The sequence below is a fragment of the Pseudorca crassidens genome, chromosome 1 (genome assembly GCF_039906515.1).
Source record: "Pseudorca crassidens isolate mPseCra1 chromosome 1, mPseCra1.hap1, whole genome shotgun sequence".
Taxonomy (NCBI): domain Eukaryota; kingdom Metazoa; phylum Chordata; class Mammalia; order Artiodactyla; family Delphinidae; genus Pseudorca; species Pseudorca crassidens.
The window spans coordinates 1,163,485-1,186,233 of NC_090296.1; the positions used below are offsets into that span (position 1 = coordinate 1,163,485).

Below are 22,749 nucleotides of genomic sequence, written 5' to 3' on the forward strand. Positions count from 1 at the left end.
CGGCTGGCAGGCGGCCCCTGAGGTCCACAGGTCGGGCTGCCTCCTGGACCCAGGGACCCAGCAGCCCCCCAGAGCCGGCTCCACCTTCAGGGAAGGGCCAGGCCCCACCCTGCAGGCCTCCCTAGGAGCCACGAGGGGGTCTCAACAGAGCAGGGCCCCGGACCCTCTAACCTCCCAGGCCCTTCACTGGGGGACGCCCTGTAGGACAGGCACCCAACGCCCACCGCAGGGGCGGGGCAGTGGCTCAGGCCCCGTGCCGGCTTGCGCCCGGGGGTCAGGCAGGACGTGGCCGCCCCAGCCCAGCACTCACCGGGCCACCACCAGGAACTGGTCGATCTGCTTGTCCACCAGCGGGTTGTGAACCTCCCACACCTTGGTCTCCAGCTTGGCCTGGTCTCGGCCGTCCTCCTCGCCTAGGAGGACGAAACACTGCGCGGTGAGAACACCGAGGCCGTGAGAAGACCCCCGCAGCTCCGCTTGGAGCCCAGGGTTGGACGAGGTACCAGGCCGCTGAGGCGGGGAGCGGGCTGGGAGGGCGAGTGAGCCCAGGGATGAGGCGACGGCGCGCGTGCGCACACACACGCGAGCAGGCACGTGCACGCACGGGGCGGTCGGGCCCAGTGCTCCAGGGCGCGCTCAACACACGATGGCCTTCACCTCTGGAAACAGTGGGCGCCTGGGGCTGGCAGCCCGCGGCCCCCGTGGAGGAGCTTGAAGAGGTGCCGTCGGGAGGGCCCAGGGAGCACAGCCAGCTGGACAGAGGGGCGCAGCGGCTCGGACCTGACCAATCAACTCTTTCCTCTGAGGCTCTGCGGGGTGGGGTGCGGCTGCGCCCAGCCCCCAGCGGCAGCCCTGCCACAACGAGGACACTGATGTCAACTCAGTGCGGACCCACGCCTGCCACCCAAGGGCGCCCTCGGCGTCAAAAGCCTCCGTCTTGGGGCCTCTTCCCTCTGCAGGCGGGAGCCCCACTCCTCACCCTGTATGCGGTGGGCATGGGGCTCAGGGCCCAGCCAGGAGGGTTTCTCTCCTGGGCAGCTGCCCATGCCAAGCGCCACCTGCCACGTGCTCCAGGCTGCAAGGGGCAGACGAGGCCAGCACGAGGGTCCAGAGAACGCCCGCCCCGAGGTCACAACCCCGCTCAGCTCAGGCGCTCCGCCTGCACGTCTGCAGACCCTCTCAGCCTCTGTCGCTCTCTGTGGCGACCAACTTCCAGACCCAGGGCAGGACCCCTCACGGCACTCAGCAAGCCCGCGGGAGCCCTGTGCGAGCGCGGTCATGCAGGGCCGGGCACGGCTGGAAGTCACCAAGGAAATACGTGCTCCCTCGCCCCGGGGAAGGTCAGGCCCTGCTAGGCCCCAGGGGACGGCGCCGAGCCAGAGGCTCACAGGAGAGAAGCCCTGCACTGCAGACCGACCCGGGGGTGGGAACGAAGAGATCTGAGGGGTCGGGGTCCTGGGGGCTGCATCTGTAGGACGAACACAGGTGGGATTTTCCCGGTGTCGTGGGTAGGCTCCTTCCTGGTGGTGACTCGGCACGGAGAGCCCTCCCCAGGGACAGTGGGTACCAAGGAAGGCAGGGCCCCCACTCCTGGATCCAAGGTCTGCAGGCCGCGACCAGCCCCCAGCGACTGCCGGGCAACTGAGCCCAGAGCCACGGGCACAGCTAGCTGTGGCCCCAGCTGGCGCCCAAGCCCGCTGGTGCACCTGCAGACGCCTCACGCGCCCAAGGCAGGGGCACAGCTTCACCCGCTGGGAAGGGTCCAGGCTCCAGGAGGAGAACAGGGAACTGAGGCCTAGGCCGACCCCACCTCGCCCCAGCAGCCCAGGGGTCGGGAGGAGGAAGGGCTGTAGGGATGCCGCCCCTGGCCCTGGGGCTGCAGGCAGGGCTTCCCCGGGGCACCCTGAGACCAGAGACGCGTCCTCCCGCCAAGCACCCAGGGCTGGCCAGAAAGCAAAGTCCTCGGACGTTCCAGCCACTCAGTGTTCTCCTGTGGCCGCCGCTGTTTCCCACTGGATGTGGCCCTTTATCCTCAGCCAGGCTGGCTGGGATGGTGTAGACCAGGAGGCCCCACGGGGCCACTGGAGGATGCCCATCCCTGGAGCGGGGCCCGGGTGCCAGGCGCACCCCCCCAGCAGGAGGACGGGCTGCACCAGGAGACCAGCTGGGCCAGCGCATCTGACTCTGCGCAAGTGCGGGGGCCCCCACAAGTGACGCGAGTGGCCCCAGGGCAGGACCACAGGGCAGAGCGCCAGGGCTGGTGGGAAGGGCAGCCTCACCCCACCTGGGACGGAGCCGGACACCCACGAACAAAGGGAACCGCCCCCACCAGGTGCTTCCCGTTAGCCCTCCTTCTCACATCCGACCGGCGGCAGGAACCCCCATAAGACAGAGACAGAGACCAAGACCAACCAACGGGGGAGGCAAGTGTGTGTGTGTATGTGTGTGTAAGATGCACATGCGTGGGAGGTGTGGCGCGCGTGTGCGCTCGTGCGCGTGTGTGCAGCAGGAAACATGCACACAGGCCGAGAGCGGATGTTTAGGTCAAGCGGAGCAGCTTCTGGGGATCAGGAGTTGCGTCCCCGAAAGGAGCAGCAGCCACGGAAAGAAGGGACGTCTGGCATTTCTACAGCACAGGGGAAACCGAGGCACAGACCACAGGGGAGCCAAGCCCAACCCGCAGCCCCACAGGTGCTGGGGATGCTCGCCAGGAGGACACCGCGCTCCTGAGGGACACCTGGGCGCCACGCGGGGATGACCCTGCACACAGGGGACCACTCCGCAGGAGCACAGGCTCCGAAGAGAGCGCCATCCCGGGCAAGCAAGTGCGCAGGTCAGCCGTCGGGCCTGCCGCACAGCAACTACGCGGCCGCGCAGGAAGGAAGCGGGGGAGGGGAGGTGGCGGGTACCACGAGGCCCGGACCCTGCCGTGCTCCCGGTCAACCTGAGCTGCCTGAATGTGGCCACCACCCAAGTGACCCGGGCTCAACCACATGGCCCCAGAAGGAAGCCCGCCAAACGGCGCCCCAAGCCAGACAGCACCGGCCTTGCTGGTCACCGCGGGTCCACGTTCCTGCCTGGGCAGCTTGGTCGGGGACAGAACGGGCTGAGAAGCTGGGAGTTAAGCCCGCCCACGACCCCCCGGCTGCTGAGGACTGAAGGGCAGGGGAGCTGCCACCGCGTCCCCGTGCACTTCAGCCTCGCGGACGGCACCACCTGCCAGAAGTCAGTGAAACAGGCAGATCCATTCAAACGAGTTTTTGGGAGAGAAAAAGGGCTTCGAAAAGGTTATGAAAACAACTGACGAAAGGAAACAAAATCTGCAGGTGCCAGAGAGGGTCCGACGACCCCTCCTGCTGGGGGTCCTGGGGCTTGCCGCCCCATCCCAACACCCAGAGGCCCCCGCCCTCCCCGCCAGCCCCCCGGCCCACCCTACCTTCTTTCAGCAGGTCGGTGATGTCCGCCTGGTACCGGTTCCCGACACGGATCTCCCCCTTGTCAGCCAGGAGGGTCTTCTGCTGGGGGTCATAGACGAGAGAGTAGAAGAAGAAGTCCTGGAAAACAGCACACGGGGCGGCGTCAATACACAGCACCCTCGGCCACGCTCGTGGGAGGTGAGCAGACGGGAGGGGCGACCGTCGGGGAGACACAGAGAGCTGACGGGTCAGCAGGCTTGAGAGCGCAGGGGAGGCGGCTGTGGCGCCAGTTCCCCACACTGCCACGTGCCCACCACAGCAACAGTTTGAAAACTGAGTTTATGAGAGCATTTCACAGCAACAAAAATCCGAAGGCATCTGGGGACGAAGCTGACAGATTCTGGGCACGTCCTTTGAGAAGATAGTGCCGTTTTCGTGCAGTTGTCACAGGAGATGTACACAAAGGGGGTTACGTTACAGAATGTTCTGGACTCGGTGCCCAGAGCTGTCAGCGGAGCAGCAGCCTGCGGCCCTCAGCCTCGGAGCCTGTCTTCACCCCACACACCTGCGCCCAGGCTGTTCCGGCTGGAACTGGCACAGTCCGGCCCTCCTGGCCCTTCGCTGCCTGGCACTCCACGTGCCGAAGCTGCTTCTCAGAAGCTGCGTTTAGCTGGCTTGGGCTGCTCTGCAGAAACCAGCCTGCCGACCCTGGGCTTCCCCGGGGGTCTCCCCGTGTACACCGAGGGTCACGGCACCCCGTGCCAGGACTGCTACCTGGCCCCGTGTCCCCGTGCCACCTTTCTTAGTCCCTTGTGGTTGCTTCTCGCGGCCTCTGCTCCCCGGCGGCGGCCAGCTCCTGCGTCGGCGCCAAGGGCTCCTCTGGGTGCGGGTCCGTGCAGGCTGCGGCTGCACCCGCAGCCGAGGACCGACTCCCTGAGGCCCGAGCAGGATGGCGGGCCTGGGCGCAGTCAGTCGATTCTTGCCCGGGGCCGCCCAGACCGGGAGGGGAGGCCGTCCCAGTGGGCTGCCTGCCGTCTCAGGCTAAGAGCCACCCACCCCTAGACAGGTGAGCGAGAGCAGCAGAAACCACGAGGCGTGCGCCCAGGACACACACAGGTCCCCGAACGGGGCCCACGCGCTCGCCACTGCCGGACACCAAGTGGTTCACAGCCGCCGTTTTGCTCACGGCCGTCCCTCCGCGTCACCACCTCTGTGTGGCTGTCACTCAGGGGTCTTTCTAAACTGCAGACAACAGCCCCCAGTGGACGCACGCCTGGGGGCCACGGCCCCTGCTCTGTCCCGTGGGCAGGCACGCGGCGGCTCCCTGGAGCCCGGGCTGCCCTGGGGGCTCTTCAGCGCCGACTCCAGGCAGTGTCCTCCTGGTGGTGCTCCAACGCCTGATGGAGTCAGGCCTCGGTGAGGCCACGGCACCGGGCTTGCCCTCCCTCGCTGGACTGCTGTCGCCATGGTCCACGGTCCGACCCCCCGTCCACCTTGCCCCTCTGGGCCCCCAGGAAGAGCCGGGCCCTGCCTCGGGGAGAGGGAACTGTGGCTGAGAACAAGCGTCGCCCACAGACGATGACACTCCTGCTAGGAGCTGCGGGGTGGCCGCACGCAGGTCCCAGGGGAGCCCGCAGTGCGTGGGGACACGCAGGGAGGGGACCCCGGACCCACAACCACTCCTCGCCTGGCCCCAGGAGCTCCCTTACACTGCGACCTGTCCCACTAGGTTAACACCCGTGCCCGCGCCGCTCCTGACCCCGCTGGCCTGCCATCGTCCCCAACCACGCTTCTCGCTGCTCCCAGGACTCACGCGTGCACCCTCTGGGGACGTTTTCGGTAGTTCCGCCTCGGGGGAGGGGCGCTGGGCGGGCAGCACGCACCCGCCCTGGGTGTCACCGCGGGCTCAGGGCGAGCAGCTCGGGGGTCACAGCAAGGCCCAGGCACCGGCCGCCGTGGCTCCCCTCCCACCCTGGTCTGGGATGAGGAGGTCGGTGCCCTGGCCCCAGACCCTGGCAGCACTACGGTTTCGGTTTCCTAAGCTCAGAAATCCTCTGGCTGCCTGGCCAACACAGTCGTGGGTCAACCCAGCGAAGACTGGAGACGGTGGCCTGGACTGCTGCAGGGCCACACGCCCGCTGGGGAAGCCTGACGGCGACCACGGCGGCCAGCACGGGTCCCATCGTCCCCTCCAGGACGAGTCGTGCCCCTCCTGGGGGGCGGGGGGTGGTGGGGAGAGCAGACCCCCGGGAGCCGTCACGCCCACTTTGGGCCCTCACTCTGGAGGTGCGAGGAGTGGGGACTGCACGGGACACCGGGAAGGGCCGTGACGGCGCCTGGCCTCAGGGCGCCACGGGCGGGGAAGGGCCTGAGCCCAGCGTGAGGTGGGAGCAGCAACGCCCACCCAGACCAGACCAGCGGAGCCAGGATCCGCCTCTGCCCCCCCCCAGCCCCAGCCCCAGCCCACGGCCGGGCCTCACCTCCCGTTCCAGGTAGGACTTGAGGGACTCAGTCTCGTTGAGCAAAGTGACGCTGCACTTCCCTCTGTAAGATAAGGGCGCGCGTCAGGGGAGCTGGGCAGACTCCCTCGGCCCGCCCCCGGCCCCCGGGCACCTGACGTGGGTGGCGGGACTCCCTCGGGCCCGCCCCCGGCCCCCGGGCACCTGACGTGGGTAGCGGGACTCCCTCGGGCCCGCCCCCGGCCCCCGGGTACCTGATGTGGGTGGCGGGCAGTGACTCCAGCTGTCTGGAGAGGAAGAGCTCTCGATGCCTCAGCTGGTGCTTGAGCTTCTCGGGCAGGTCTGCCATTTCTGGGTTCTCCATTTCCTCCTCTGTTTCACCTGAAGGACACAGAGCTCCTGTGAGCTGGTCCCAGAGACACACGCTCAGGCGGCTGGACAAAGGCCCACACGCTGGCTGCACAGGCCCCTCCCCACGCTGGACCCGGGGCAGGTGGCAGTGTAGGTCCCCGCAGCGCACCCCAGAAGCCCCGGGCATCTGAGCAGGAAGGAGGACAATGTCCTGTGCTGGCCCGGGAAGCAGCACGTCAGAGAAAGAAGGGAAAGCGAGACAGCAGCTGCTGCACGTCCAGGACAGGGGGGCAGGACCCACCATGCCCCGCAGCCCTCCCTGCACCAGGAACCCCTCAGGCCTGCCTCACAGCAGGGCACACAGGCGCGGGCACACGGGCAGCCCGGCGCACAGACCTCAGGACCCTCCCGCAGGGGCGGCTCTTACCTTCCTCGCCGTTGTCGGCCCCCGATCCGGTTTTATAGCAGACCGACAGGGCTGTGTAACAGACAGACAGCACCCAGATGGCGGGTCAGCGACAGCGTGCCGCGCTACTCACTCCCTGCCCGGCCTGGACTGAGGGCTGTGAGGCCAGGAAGCAGGGTGGACAAGGGGGCCGCGGACCACCCAGCCAAAGACAGAGAACACCTGAGCCTCTGGACATCCCTACTAGCTGACCTCAGCTCCTGCCAACCCCACGCCCACGCTGCCCAAGACTCTCCAAGCAGAGCCCCAGACAAGCCTGGGCAGCGAGGCCCTGCTACCTGCACACAGAACACACCTGCCCCTACGAAGTCGGGAGAAGCAAGGACGGGGCGGGGGACACGGCCGAGCCACAGCGTGGGGGGGCGGGGGCGGGGGACGTGTCCCAAGGCCAGTCAGCAACGCGTGCTTCCTGCCTGCGGATGGTGATCCGGGGGGCCTCGGCCACACCTCCAGGGCTGGGCCATCGATGGGCACAGGGAAAGCCTGAAACTCGAAACTGGCATGCGGTGGGGCTGTGGAAGGTCTCCACGATGTGGACCCCAGCACATGCAGCCCTGGGGCTGGAGTGCCCCCAAACACACACTGGCGGTCTGGGGTCGTGCACAGTGGGGTGGGGGAAGCCAGACGCATGGCGAAACCCATCCTCTGCCCCAAGACCCAAAGGTAGGGGCGTGGAGCCCAGCCCCCCCAGGCTCTGGGCCACCACAAGGCCCCTGGCCCTCTGCTGCCCTCCTGTGGTGGCTGCAAGGAGTCCTGGTGCCCCTGGGCAGGGGACACGCCCCCCGCCCCCCCAAAAAAACCCTGGTTGCAGCAGCTCAGACGGAGGTCAAGGCTAGGGGCGGGGGCGCTGGGGGAAGAGGGGCAGGGCCAGTCTGCCCGGGCCGTGGGCGATGGGAGCCTGGCCTCGGCACCTCCCTGCCCACTCCCGGGGACGTCACAAGCACCCGGAAGCCGGCCCACCACCCCCACACCTTATCCTGCTCACGCCTGTCCGGTGACGGCCCCGCTGGCCCCGCAGCATGGCTAGGGACCGGGCCGGGGGCAGCCACCCTGGCCCCTGCCCGCGACAGGCCCTTGGGCATCCATTCCGGGTCTGCAGGCACCACCCCTCCCTGTCCTGAAACTAGCTCACAGTGGCTCTGAGACCCCCAGCCCACCAGGGCTCCCTGCCATCAGCAACGGTGAGGAGGGACCCAGCAACGCACACCCCAGGGCCACGCTTAAGGCCTCAGGGGTGGCCAGGGTTTGGGCCAGGCCAACCTCCAGCCCCCGGGAGACCAGGAGAGAGCCTCCCCACAGCCCCCAGACCCTGTCCCCAGCGGACCCTCAAACGAGCGTGGGCTGTGGCGCTTGGCCTCTAGGAACCCAGGGCACATGGCCCCTGGCACAAAAGCCCCTCCCTCTGGGATCCAGGGTGCCCGGGCCCTGGGCTCAGAGCTGGGGGGCCTTCCCCACAAGGCCCAGGCAGGCTCTGGGCTCCCACCCTACGCCAGCTCAGCTCACACACCCTACTGGCTCTCCCGAGCCCCTGCAGCTGGTTCTGGGGGGTTGCAGGGAGGACCTGTCACCTGTGCCCACTGTCCCCTCGGGCAAGGCCTTGGTCTCAGGACAGCTCTGTGGGAGGGGGCCACACACCTCGAGACAGGGCCGTGGCGGAGCAGAATGTGGCCTGGAGACCCCAGCAAGGGCTCTACCGTTCCGGGGAGGCCTGTGTGGCCCCAGGGCATCTGTGCTGCACCAGGGGCTGGACGTCCTGGTAGGGGCAGGGCGGAAGCTTGTCCCTCAGGCCCCCGGGCCCAGAAGAAACTCGAATAGCTAATCTGACCGTGCAGTGGGCTCCCCTGGGTCTCTACCCCTCCTGCCAGAAGGGCCCGCAGAGTGTCCCTACACCCATGCCCTGACGCTGGGCGAGGCCCTGGGCAGCGAGGTGGACCAGCCTCGCCCCAGCTGCAGTGAGCTCACAGATGCGCACGCCAGGAGAGTCAACCCCGAGAAACGTGGTTTCTGCACAAACCACTGCGAGACGGAGCAGGCAGTACAGGCTCCTGAGAAAACAGCCGAGGCCCCGCACTGAGAGGCGGTGAGCTGGTGGGAGCGGGTGGCCTCCTCAGAGCAGCACACCCCGTGCGTGTGACACGTGTTCCCTGCAGCTTGGCTCTAAGTCCCCGGCAAGGAGCTTTCCCTGCACGCAGAAGCCCCGCCGGCACCGCAGGGCCTCTGCCCACCCTGCCAGCTCCAACACTTCTGCAGGACCCCCTCCTCCCACGGGTCTCAGGGCCTAACACCTGGCCAAGCTCCCCCCGGGGGCCTGAGAGCAGGAGAGCCTGGGCCCGTGGACACAGCGCGCCGTGTGCCGAGGGGCAGGGGCTGCAGTCGCTCTGGGCTGAGCAGCAGACACGGGGAGGAGATCCTCTGTCATCGACACCCCCAGGTCACCTACCGCCAGGGCCACCCCCAAGGCCCCCGTCAGCGTCCTGACAGCATGAACGCGAGCCCGCGTGCTGACACCTGCAGGGCCAGCGACTGCACAGACCACTCCACTGGGCCACGCAGCTGTGCACCCCCAAGACCCCGGCTCTTTTCCTCGGCACCGGGAGGCCAGAGTGCTGGGGTGGTGGGCACAGGCTTTAGGGTGGGAGGCTGAGAGGCACTGTATCCCATCTCTGTCCCCTCTGGGCACAGCCTCAGGGTCCACCACTGGCGTGCCACAGGGACGCTGCTGACAGAGGCCAAAACCCAAAGGTGGGATCCCATCCTCCCATGAGGCCAGACAAGGCCGGCAAAGAACCGGCTGCTCCCTCAGGGTCGGCTGCACAGCCTGCGGCCACCCTGCGTGGCGCAGAGGCCTGGCCTGGACAAGAGCGCCAGCGGCCCTGCCCCTCCCCGCCACAGGCCTGGAGCCCAGGGCCCAGCACTCCCTGCGCCATCCAAGGAGTGGTCCAACCAAGGATCTGCAAAGTCCCCCAATTAAACTCCTCAGGTAGATGAGCGCAGCCACACCCTAGGACAAGCACGGCCAGGGTCGCTTCTCAGAGGAGGAAGGAGGCCCCAGGGACATGCAAGGACTTCAGTCTACACCCGCCCGGGGGCTGAGGTGCAGCTACAGGCGGGCTGGAGAGGGGGGCTGGGAAACTCACTGGCGTGCTTGTCGGCCAGGGCGATGAGCGTGCTGGAGATGTCCCGCCTTCGGTAGAAGCACACCACCTTGGCCTCCACGTTCCCGTTGGCCGTCTGCAACAGCAAGGCAGGGTCTAAGGCACGCGTGCCCCCGCGGGCCTGCGGCTCCCCGCAGGGGTGTCCCCCAGACGGGGCCTCAGGTGTGACCAGGGACGGGCTCGTCATGCGGAGCCCATGCCCCAGGGAGGGCCCTGGAGGGCAGCGGCAACGCTGGCTGACGGAGGGGACGCACACCGGACCTAAACCGAGTCTGCACCCCCGACTCCTGTCCTATCCCGAGCCGCCTGAGGACACCAGGTGGACCCCGGCCACCAGAAAGGCCAGCTCTGCCTTGGCCTCGGGAGCTGCCCCTTCCTTTCGGGCACCAGAGGGGGTGTGATCAAGGACAACGACTGCGGACCTCCGTCACCCGCCACGAGCAGAAACCTGGGCAGCACCCGAGAGGCGCGGCCCTGAGGCCTGGACCCGCCTCCAAGGGGCAGGGCAGCGCGGCGGGGCTCAGCGTCGGCCTCGGCACCAGGATGGGCGGCAGCGGCCAGGACTGACCTCCACCCGGCAGCTCCCGCACCCGGGCTTGCAAAGCGTCCAACGAACGTGGACAGAACGAGCAGCAGCAAGGACGCCGTGAGGCCCGCGGGGTGGTAACCTCATACCGAGAACGTGTTTCTTCTTAACTAACAAGTTTACAAAAATTTTAATAATAATGCAAGGATTTTATCACAATTCTAATCTTTGTAGAGTTTAGCACAGCAGCATTTATAACATTAAACAAAATTATCTTTATGAAAAGTATTTCCCTTTTAGTTATTAAATTCCATTAGACCAGGAATTTTTCCCAAGAAAAAGCCTTCGGAATTTTTCACATCACTGAGCGTAAGTTAAAAGTGCTATCAACTCCGCTGCTTTACAGGTTCATCACAAAACTGCAGAGTGCACGCTGATGAAAACCATCCTCACTCCAGTCCACGAAGGAATAGAAAGGGCATGCAGAATTCTTCCAGGAAAGCTGAGATCAAGTATCAAAACAAGTGAGCGTGAGGGCCTGAAGATGACGCGTCCGTCTTCGGCATGTGGAGACTGGGTTTTTAGAAGCACGACTTGTCAGCTTGTCGGCACGGCTGTGTCAGACCCGTAAACATCTGCAGTGTTCAAGGGTGCCCAGAGTTTTGCAAGATGGGATTCCCAGACCGAAAAGCGCCTCGTAGAAATGGTCCTGGAGACTGTCCGCTGAGCTTGGAACGACGAGGGGCCTTCAACACGATGGAGATGATCTGACACCGCGTCAGGACCACAGAAGCAACTGGACAGAGTCTAGAAGGACCACGCGAGAGCGTCCCGCGGCAGCCACGGTCCCGGCCTCCAGGAGCACCTGGGCCTTGCGTCTTCAGGGCTTTGTCTGAGTCTCTGAGCCACGGAGGCTGCCCCCAGCGGGCCTGTGGAGTCGCAGCAATGCCCCCTCCTGGATCCACACCAGGTGCAGCCCCTCCCAGGGGCCCCCGAGAACGTGCACCTCCTGGGGTTGTGCTTTGCTCCGCACAACCTCAGCTCTGCGAGCCTGGCTTGGGCCGGACCCTGGAGACCCAGGGCTCCAGAGCGCTCTTCCCTCCGGTGCTCTGCCTGGACCCCTGCTGCCTCGCCCCTCACACCCCCCACGTGTCTCCTGCACCTGCCTGCATCTCCCCCCGGGCTGGGGTCCCAAAGGGCCTGTGGGAGGAAAGCTGGGACGACCGCAGGGCACCCTCGCCCGTTTCCTGTCTCCACGGAGGCCGGCTCAGCGGCCCGGGAGCGAGGGCAGGACGGCAGGGGGCCTTCCCACAGGCTGGGGGTGGCTACGGCTCGGGAGCAGGCGGAGTGGGGTCCTTGGCCCCCCAGGAGGACCCTGCTGGAGGACAACGTGGGATGCGGGGAGATGTCCCACTGGGGTCAGCGGCGTCTGCCTTTCATCTTTGCTGGACTTTTCGGAGACTCCCACACCCCACAGTCCAACCTGCCTCCCTAAAACCTGGCTTCTAATCCCACGACAGAGGCTTCCCGGGAGGCCTCCGCCCGTCCTCTGGTCCCCTCTGGGCCTCTCCTGCCTGGCTGGCACCCAGCCGGCCCGCACGGGGCCTGGTCCCCACGCCGCCCCCCCCACGCCTGTCCCGAGGGTCTGCCCTCCGCGCCCCCCTCCACGCACCCCCGTTCTCACCCCCCCGCCAGCCTTTCCCCCTGCTTTCACAACAGCAATTTTCTCCAGCAGTGTAAAGATTCAACTCTTCATGAAAACAACGTAAATGCCACATACATCCAATCAAAGTTCTAAGAAGAAAACTCGACAGTTACTTTGAAAGGTCCCGGGAGGGCCGGGGGAACTGGTGTCAGGCACTGCCCAGGAGAGGGGCTCCGAGGGGCTCAAAAGAGCTGGGCTTTGCCAAGGAAACTCATTTTAGACTTGTTTTCATTTACAGAAAAGAGACAAAGCGCAGAGCAACCCCGCGCCCCCTGCCCCAGTCTACATGCCCCCCCTTCCTCCTGACCCCTCAGTGCTCACTCCAGGGTCCGCTCCAGGGCCCCGCCAGGACCCCGCGCCACCCCCCGCTGCTCTGGGCGGCGGCATGGGGACTGGTCAGCGGCCCGCAGGGTGCCCTCCGCCGGGGCGCCCGCTGTCCTGGGGGCTGGACGGGGCTGTGGCTCTGGAGGACCTTGGGGTGGGGGCATTTTCTCAGGCCACTCCTCTGCTTGCAGGGCCCTCGTCTCCTCTGACTCCTACTAACTGGACGTTGGGCCGTTGGAGGACTCTCTACTTTTCTGAGTTTTCTCTCTGTGTTTTCGTCCCAGTTTCTGCTACTGACTTCCAGGAGCCTCTTCTCATTCCCGAGTCTCCCCAGTCACAGCGGCCGCCACGTCTCTCTGAGGATGCCCCCGGCTCGTCTGGCCTCAGTTTCCTCTGCGCCCTCATCAGCTCTCTCCTCGGTTTCTTTTGATGGATCTCACGGTGGAAGCCGTCCTCCCTGCTCCGTCCAGGTCGCAGGCTGAGAGCAGGCGTTTTGCTGGGACGCGACGCCAGCGGCTCAGATCTGCCCCCAGAGAGCACCCTCCGTCTCCACTCCCTCTGCACACGAGGCTGCCCAGCATCCTGGGGCCGTCAGGGGAGGGCCCTCAAACTGACCCCGTTTTCAGCCCCTGCCTGAACTACAATCGCCTGGGCTGTGCCCACCTCTCCAGCCGGGACGAAGCCCCCATGCCCCGTGGGGTGGAAGGGGAGGCCAGCAGGGGTGCAGGGCTCCGAGGACCCCGAGGGCCACAGCAGACATCCGTGCTCCCCGGTGCTTTGGACCCACGCCCCTTTCCACCACCCCACCCGGCAGAGCTTCCTGGTGCCCACACTTGCGTCCACCCTCACGGGGCGGCACTGCCTCTCCCTCACACACGTGGCGTGTCGCGGCCAGAGTGAGGGCACCGTGGCCACCCTGCGACCACAGGCTGCCACGGCCCCGCCTGCCAGGACGACTCCACGCAGAGGCCTGGCCCCCAGCCACGCCTTCAGTGATCTGCACGGGGTGGGGCGGGACAGACACCTGCTCCCATCGCAGCCGCGGGCACGGGCTGCACCCTCCGCCCTACGGCTCCAGTGGGCGGAAAGCAGGGCTCGGGGGAGGCGCCCGCCAGCGTACTGGTTCCAGCGGTGTGGTGGCCTCATGGGACATCCGGCCACCGCCCCCAGCCCCGGTCACTGACACGCCCAGGCCGGGGCTGAGGCTTCGGGGCACGGGCACGCCGCCCATCTCCTGGTCCCAGCAGGCACGGCCTTAGGGTGGGGGTGCCGCCACGGCTAGTCTGATCCTTGGGAGACCGGCACCCTGACCTTCCCGCCCCACCCTACATGGTCCTGAGAATCGGCTGCACCGCCCCAAGGCCTGAGGTCCAGGAAAGCAGCCCCTCCCCTGCTGGCCACACGGAGGCACAACAAGGTGGCCCCTAGCCAACACGAGTGACAACAGGGCTTCCGGGACGGGGGCTGCTCCAGGGCGGGGGTCCACAGCCGCCCTTCTGCAGGAACCAGGGGAGAGAGAAGCGGCAGAGCTAAGGGCCCTGCCGACCGGGCACCGCCGTGGCCGCAGCCGTGGCCTCAGAGGAGGGTCACACCGATGCCCTCTCCCCCAGTACCCCCGCCAACGCCTCCAACTAAGGAGGGCGGCAGGAGACGTGGGGGGGCTTCCCCCACCGGGCTTGGGGGTCTGCACGGGACAGCGCCCACTCCTCTGACCAAAGAGGCCATTCTGAACCTGTGAGCCCACGCCCACCGCGCCCCACCAGGCCCAGGAGGGCCCCGCCCCCTAATCCACTCGTAACCGCCTGCCCAGGACGCTCGGCAGACGTGGGACGAGAGAGGAGGGAGACGGGCAGGGGACCTTCGGGCTGTGGGCACCCAGGCGGCTTCCTTCACTCCTCAGCTGGAACCATCCAACCCAGACCCTCTCCTAACACCCTACCAGGGACCCGCAGGGGTGGGCTCTCCGGGGAGGGGCACCCCCGCCCCCCAGCAGGGACGGGGCCGCACGCTACCTTGTTGAGCTCCTCGATCCTCCGGATCAGGTACGGGTTGCTGGAGGAGTTCTCGAAGTAGACGTAGTCTGCAAACGGGCGAGAGCGCGTCAGCCTCGCGAGTCCGCCAGCCTGGGAGCCGGCCCCCCGCTCGCCCGCGGCCCGGCTGCATCTGCGGCGGCAGGCGGGGGCCAGGCTCAGGCGGGGTGTGGGGGGCCGCGGGGGCTGCAGCCGGCCCGGAGGGGGCCCCAAGAGCGGCACCGCCAGGGCGGGAAGGACGGTCACAGGCACTGCTACGGCCGGCCCCAGAGACCACGTCGGCATGGAGGCTGCCAGGCCCCGGCCATCCCCCCATGCACATCCCCCGGCGTCCCACCACCTCTCCTCCAAAGACAAAAGAGCTGAACGGAGGCCGGGGCTTTCCGGGTGGAGGAGAAACGGAGCTCGCCGGGGCGGCACGAGGTCGGGGGCCCAGGGGAGCGGGGTCCTGAGGGTGCTGCCGCCCTGCCGGGTCCCCCAGACTTCAAGTCAGCACAGGCTCCCCTCACAGAAAAACCACACGTGCTCTCCGTTTCCCCAACGCCCCCAAGGGCGAGTGGGGCTCTGGCTCAGGGAGGCCCCGGGGTCCACCCGGGAAAGCCCAGGACAGCCGCGAGACCAGCCCCGCAGGGGACGGCTGACCGGGAGGCTGTCCTGGCTGGAGTCCGCTGAGGCCTGCATGTGCACACGGCCCAGGTGCCCCCGGACGGAGGTGAAGACCCCAGAGGGATCACAGGAGGGGTGTGCCCGGAGGCTGGCTGGACAAAGAGAGGCCTGCGGGAGGGGCCGGCCGGCACGAGCTTGTTTCAGGGCGACTGCGGCCACGCTGCACCTCACTGGACCGTACACTCCAGATGGGCGGGTTTTATCACATGTAGATTTTATCTCAACTAAGCAGTTTTTATAAAAGGGTCTCAAATCAATCATCCAAGCTTTCGTTCTAAGAAACTAGATAAAGAGCAAATTAAACCTGAAATAATTACTCCTGCGTGTCAGGAACTGGAAACCACCCAAACGCTCCCCCGGGAGGCAGACAGCAGGTCTGCGTCCAGCGACAGAGTCCCGGCAGCGCCAGGAAAGGTGCCCTGGACACGGGGCAGCGGGGGGCTCGGGGGACTGTGCGTCTTGTGCCCGGGCGGCACTTACACACCTGCCGGCAGCTGCCCTGAGCTTCTGAGGACTGGGCTTCACCGCCTGTAACTCGTGCTTTGGTAGGTGGGGAACAAAGAAAGAGGCAAGAGGGGGAGAGGCAGCAGCAGCGGGAGGAGACACGAGCCTCCCCTGCACCCGCGAAGAGGACGGAGCGCAGAGGCAACCGCCTTCCAAAGGGAGAACGAAGGGAGGGGAGAAGCCCCAGCCCCTCCCCGGCCCAGACAGCGTCGCTGGTGAATCGCACCGAACACGGAAGGGAGGCTGAACACAGCCCACACGAACTCTCCCAGAAAGCACTAGAGCAGGGAGCCCCCGGTGGCTCAGAAGGCCGGACACCGCGAGAGACCACAGGGCAGCGCCCCTCACCAACTTGGAGCACAGCTTCTCAGCACGACCTCTGCACATGGAAGCTGGCCACCCAGCAAGGGGACAACGCCCCTTGACCACTGGGAGTCACACCTGGGGACACGTCGAAATCACAGCAGTGGAATGAAGCAGAAAAACCATCTCAACAGATGCAGAAGAGCTGACGAAACCTACACAATGCCTGATAAAAACTCTGACACAGGGGCTTCCCTGGTGGCGCAGTGGTTGAGAACCCGCCTGCCAACGCAGGGGACACGGGTGCCCTGGTCTGGGAAGATCCCACATGCCGCGGAGCAACTAAGCCCATGTGCCGCAACTACTGAGGCTCCGCTCGAGAGCCCGCGAGCCACAACTACTGAAGCCCGCGTGCCTAGAGCCCGTGCTCCGCAAGAGAATCCACCGCAATGAGAAGCCCACGCACCGCAACGAAGACCCAACGCCGCCAAAAATAAATAAATTTGTTAAAAAACAAAAAACCTCTGACGCAAACTAGGAATTCAGGGGAACATCCTCGCCTGCTAGCAGGCGTTTACCAAAAACCTACAGTGAAGTCCCGTTTACTGATGAAAACACGGTGCCCTCCCCGAAAGCCGGAAGAGGGCACGGGAGTCGATCCCCTGCACTGCTGCTCACCCACAGGTCCTGGTCGGTGCCACGAGGAGAACAAACACACACATGAAAGGCGTACAGATTGGAAAGGAAGAGAGAAAACTCTCTAAATGCAGAGGACATGACTGTCCACAGTGAAATTCCCAGAGTTTACAAAAAGCTATTAAAACTAATGAGTGAGGGGCCGCTCGTGCCTTGAGATGGACTGCATTCTGCCTATGGCATGCGTTGCCCTCTCCATAAACCTGCTTTCACTTAAAAAAGAAAAACGAACGAGTGAGGGTTTAGCAAGCTCATAGGATACAAAAATAGTGTATTAAAAGTACCATTTCCAATAGCTCACACAAGTACTGAAGTATTAACAACCTACAGATCTCTGAAGATCAAAAGCTCTGTGCCAAGATCTGTATGCTGAAAACTACAAAACGCTACTGAGAAAAACCAACAAAATCTAAATAAATCGTAACATAAGACATCATGGATCAAAACACAGACCGTCAACCTTTTTCAGTACAGGGCCAGAGAGTAAATACTTCAGGCTTCGCACAACAAGAGGCTAAACCAAAGACATCACTTGGGTACTAACGTAATACATTTCCACAAACATTCTGCCAATGACATTAAAATCCAAACAATAATAATTGAGTATACTTTTTTGTGATAATCCTGGCCTACTAAGGAATTCTGCTTTGGGGGAGGACAATTTGCTTCATCGGGGCTCAAGTTCACGTTCTGGATCACGAAAACCCATCGCAACGTCCCTGTTAATGCTGACCTGTGACGCGGCCTCTATGTCTTTCTGCATAACAAGTACCCAAACAACGATATCCATCTGCAAGCATGAAATTTTAATTGAGCACACTCGTACTGGACTCTCTGAGATTTCTCTCGACCTTTCCCTTTCAGCATTTGTGCAGTGAAGGGTGAACCCAAGCAGGCCTGGGTCATCCACACCCTGCACATCCAAAGGAAGGTGTGGCCCCTGACCTGCTCCTGGGAGGTTGCCCCAAAGCCCCTGGAGGGTCCTGCCTGATGGGAGCCTTTGCCCACCTGGGGGCACGGGCCACACAGACCATGCCGACAGTGTGATCTGTGGTGGGCCAGAGATCAACCTGACCTCCGGAGGGCTGGACACTAAGGCCAGCCACGCTGATGGTCAGTCATGGCTACGTGACCGACCTGGATAAACAGCCTGGACATCGAGCTGCGTGTGGTCTCACCACCTGGGGCCCTGGGACAGGCCAGCTGGAAGCCTTGACCTTTTTACCTCTGCTGATTCTGGTGTATATCCTTTTGTTGTACTAAACTCAGCCATGAGTGTGATGGCTTTGCTGACCCAGAACTGCAGCAGGTGACACAGTACAGATGGTGGGGCAGCTCCTCAAGGCAGCTACGTGGCTTCTGAAACACAGAAACCTCCTTCGCACGCGCACCGCGGCCCAGAACACACTGCGGGGACTGTGGTCTGAACGCAGAAAACATGCCCGATGCAAATCTGGGTCGGAATGGAGATCCCATTTCTCGTTTTAACATCTGACGGTAAGAAACCGTATAAAGCAGTTTGGGATTCAAACAACGTCAGTCATCACCAAGATGGATGTACCACAGTATAAGTCTGCAGGAAGGGCCATTTCATGCAATTCTGAGATGAGTTCACAAAGGGCCATCATCAAGCATGCAGCAGAAACGAATTTCCAAAGGCACTCAGCGTTTGATACTCGTGGTTGAGTGTTCTCCTCATTCTGAAAAATTCCAATTTCTGCCCCAAATTTAAGAAATCACAGTAAAATTTAACCACTGCTACGCCCTCAAGCTGCTGCGTGGTAGGGCAAGTCAAGATATTCAGCTTCCACCTTTTATTTTGGCTGTGTTGGGTCTTCACTGCTGCGCACAGGCTTTCTCTAGTTGCGGCGAGCAGTGGCTTCTCTTATTGTGTAGCACAGCCTAGGTCTAGGCGTGCGGGCTTCAGTAGTTGCAGCAGGCGAGCTCAGTAGTTACAGTGCATGGGCTTAGCTGCTCCGCAGCATGTGGGATCTTCCTGGACCAGGGGTCAAACCGGTGTCCCCTGCACTGGCAGGCGGATTCTTAACCCCTGCACCACCAGGGAAGTCCTCAGCTTCCACTTCTGATAAAAATTCACAGAACTGACGACGGCTGACTCCTCGAGGTCAAGTGCAGCTCACCGCTGACACAACAGGTGGGATGAAGCACGAGACTCAACATTTTGCACAAACGCCTGCTGACAAGCAGCCCGACGGACCACGGGCTCCAGGCACCTGATGTGTTAACAAGCTTTGTCCAGGAGTCCAGCCGAGCCGTTCTGCTCCATACACCAAATTCTGTTCGCGCACATAGCAGTCTGTCCTACGAGTCAGTTCACGTGGGTCTGGAGGCTGAGAGGTCAGATGATCTGCCGTCTGCAAGCTGGGGACCGGAGCCAGTGGCGAGAATCAGCCTGAGTCCAAAGGCTGAGCACCAGGAAGCCCGATGTCCAAGGACAGGAGAGGATGGATGACCCAGTGCAACGAGCAGGATGCCAGCCCCGCGCCTCTCCACGCCATCAGGCCCCACAGACTGGACGCTGCTGTGCTGGGAGGGCTCCGATCCAGGCTGACCTGTCCCGCCATGCCCTGGTGGCCGCACCGGAAACGACGTCCCCCCGGCTCCCCGAGCCCAGCCGGGCAGACACAGCATCCTAGTAGAGCCCGCTTCAGTCGGCACGAGGCTGGCATTTTCCCCACTTCTTTGAACATCTCGGCTGTGCCTGGTCCAGGCGGACTCTTCACAGAGGCCGGTCTCCTCATGGGGAGCCCATCCCGCGCACCCCGTGCCCACTCCCAGCCCCTCAACCCGGGCAACCAGCCTCCCAAAGGCTGCTCCTCGGCCAGCTGCCACCGCCACGACTGAATGACGCCACCACCAGTAACCGGCTTCGCCTGCCCAGCCGATGAGCAAGCAGACCCCGCTGGAGGCTCTTGTCCGGTTCGCGAACTTCCGTGAAAGAGCCCTGCGGCTGCACCCACACACGCTGCGTCCCTTCGGCACAGCGCCCACGCCCCTAAACCCACCACCTCCCAAGCCCGGGTGCCCTGCTCGCCCGGCGGGGACGGGGATGCAGACAGGGCTCCGAGTTGCTGAGTTGCGACACGTAGGTGTGATTCGCAACGACGGCACCGCAGGTGGGCAGGTGAGCAGGTGAGGCGACCTCGCCGCCGCTCGGCCATACCGAGGCCCCAGAGCAGTGAGGACAAACGCAAACGCGCGAGCACGGCTCGTTCCAACACGACTTTATTTATGGGCACTGCGATTTGAATTTCATGGCATTTTCATGTGTCCTAAAGCATTCTTCTTTTGATTTTGTTTCTCAACCGTTTAAAAATGTAGGAACCATTCTTAGCTCATGAGTCACACGGGAACAGGCAGTGGGCCGCAGCCTGCCAGTCCCTGTAGCAGAGGACTCAGTCCTGGTGAAGATGCCAATTCTCCCCCACACTGATCTCAACCATAGTTTCAACGTGATCCCAATCAAGACTCCACAGTTTCTTTCTGTAGAAACCAATAAGCTGATCCTACCCTTTACAGGGGAATCCGAGACGCCAGAACAGGCTCCACAACGTGGAAAAGGACAGTCAGGGGATTCCCGGCGGTCCAGTGGTTAGGGCCCTGCACGCTCACTGCCAAGGGCCCGGTTCAGTCCCTGGCCAGGGAACCAAGATCCCGCAAGCTGCGTGGCACGACCAAAAAGAAAAAGGACAAAAGTTGGAGGATTCCCACCTGATCCAGATTTGCCGTGAAGTTACAGTAATCCAGACGGCGTGGATTGGCACAAGCATGGCCGCATCAATGGAAAAGAGAGGAGGAACAAAGGGCACCATGGCAAACGGGTTGGACCAAGGTGCCTACAGATGGCGGGGGGGGGGCGGTCAAGAGGTGAACAGGTGGAGATGGACAACTGGACGTTCACACGCAAAAGGGGAAGGACCCGAGAACCATCACCTCTACCACACACGAAACAATGAACTCAAAATGGGTCCTACACTTGCAAGTAAAACCTGGAACTATAAAAATTCTACAAGAAAACAGGATAAAATCTTTGTGACCTTGGGGTAGGCAGACTTCATATACTTCTCTCTTGTAAAAGAGAAAATTTGCAAAATACATATCTCGTAAACAACTGAAATCCAGAATATAAAAGAAACTCTCACAACTCAACAGTAAGCTTCTTTCCAATTTTAAAAACCGGGCAAAGGATTTGTCCAGACGCCTGACCAAAGGCACAGGAACGGCAAATAAACACGCGGAAAGGGGGCCAGCAGCACGGATGCTTAGGGAAACGTGAAGCAAAACTCTAGTGAGATGACCTGTGTGCCAGTCAGACTCCTGTGCAGAGGACCCAGGACCCTCAGCATCGCTGCCGGGAGCACAGGAAAATAATGCCGCCGCCTTGGAAAGTAATGAGGCTGCACTGCGGACAGGCGACTCCACCAGGCAACCCCACCCCTGGGCACTTTCACCCACGAGAAACACCCATAAGAACAAACGTTCACACTCAAAGCTGAGCACAGGTGCTCACGGTCGGCTTCACTCAACCACCAAAACTGGAAATAGGGGCTTCCCTGGTGGCACAGTGGTTAAGAATCCGCCTGCCAATGCAGGGGACACGGGTTCGAGCCCTGGTCCGGGAAGATCCCACATGCCACAGAGCAACTAAGCCTGTATGCACCACAACTACTGAGCCTGTGCACCAGAGCCCGGGAGCCACAACTACTGAAGCCCACGTGCCTAGAGTCTGTGCTCCGCAACAAGAGAAGCCACGGCAATGAGAAGCCCATGCACCGCAACAAAGAGTAGCTCCGCTCGCCGCAACTAAAGAAAGCCCACGCGCAGCAACGAAGACCCAACGCAGCCAAAAATAAATAAAATAAATAAATAAAAAATTATATATAAAAAAACCTGGAAATGGCCCAGCTGTGATCTGAATATCAGGTCCTTCCAAAAGTCACGCTGAAACCCTAACCCCAAAGCCATGGTATCTGGAGGCAGGGCCTTTGGGAGGTGCGTAGGTGGGGCCCGCAGTGGGATTAGTGCTCTTACAGGAGACCCCACAGAGCTCCCCAGACATCGAGGCTGCTGGAGCCTTGACCTGGGGCCTGCAGCCTTCAGAGCTGCAAGAAGTTGGCATCTGTGGCTGCCCAGCCCCCAGCGGCTCACGCCTCGTTACAGCAGCCTGAGGGACCGAGCCGGCCCCAATGTCCCTTCGCTGCTGAATACACCTCGGTGCGTCCATTCGATGGAACCTATTCAGCAAGCAGAGGATGAGCCACCGACACGAGGACAAGTCCTGGACGCGCCGCACCCCATGAAGAAGCCAGCGTGCTGCATGACACCCTGTAAAGGCGATCTGCAGCAACAGGGGCAGATCGGGGCTGCCAGAGCTGGGGTGGGGCGCAGGCGGGCTGACTACAGAAGGCAAGAGGGACACTCGGGTCGTGGAAGCAGTCTAGCCGCTTACCTCCCCCTCCTGGCCTGTTTAGGACCACACACGTGGAAGCGTGTGCGGCAGTTACACAACGGTGTGCGTCTGCCCAACTCAAAGAACCGCACACATAAAAGGGTGTTGAAAAGTGTACTTCAATAGACCCAAATTTAAATGTAAAAAATACACACAGACCGTTCCTATTTGTCTTAGTAATGATGTACCCTAATGTCACCACTAACACCGAACTATCCTGAACTGAGCCATCGCCCCATGGGGAGCCCAGGGTCAGGGTCCCACCAGCCTCGGGTCACCTCTTCATCAGCAGATCGACATATAACCTGTCCTCTGTGAGAGTCCATTTAAAGACACCGTATCCGGTACGCATCACATCGTCCATTCATGAGTGCTGGGCCCGTAGCCTCCCTGCGCTTAGGGATACTGGACGCACTTCATGGCTATGCTGAGGGGCACTTGAAACACTGAAATCTCCAACTAAAAGCTCAAAAATTCAAGTGGCATGGTCCTAAACAGGCCGGGGGACCCATCCCTCGTGGCTCCACTCGCTACACATCAACCTTAGGGAGACGGCGGATTCGCAAAGATGATCCGTGAGGAGTGATGGGGCTGGACAGGATGTGTCCGCTGAGCAAGTGGGCGGGCTGGTCACAGCCAGGAGGCCGCGCGAGGGGAGCCAGCGGGGACAGAGGCCCC

At 62.9% G+C, this 22,749-nt stretch overlaps 1 protein-coding gene across 3 annotated transcripts in view; it reads right to left on the reverse strand.

Moving 5' to 3' along the window:
- MTA1 (metastasis associated 1) overlaps positions 1 to 22,749 on the reverse strand; it is a 37,755-nt gene that overhangs the window by 9,483 nt on the left and 5,523 nt on the right. For all 3 annotated transcript variants that reach the window (XM_067708195.1, XM_067708121.1, XM_067708268.1), the window contains exons 2-8: positions 14,415 to 14,482; positions 9,830 to 9,923; positions 6,654 to 6,704; positions 6,130 to 6,256; positions 5,897 to 5,960; positions 3,437 to 3,554; positions 311 to 413 (exon numbers count right to left, since the gene is read on the reverse strand). In XM_067708195.1, the coding sequence (XP_067564296.1) occupies positions 311 to 413; positions 3,437 to 3,554; positions 5,897 to 5,960; positions 6,130 to 6,256; positions 6,654 to 6,704; positions 9,830 to 9,923; positions 14,415 to 14,482 (625 nt within the window). The remainder of the gene's footprint in view (positions 1 to 310; positions 414 to 3,436; positions 3,555 to 5,896; positions 5,961 to 6,129; positions 6,257 to 6,653; positions 6,705 to 9,829; positions 9,924 to 14,414; positions 14,483 to 22,749) is intronic.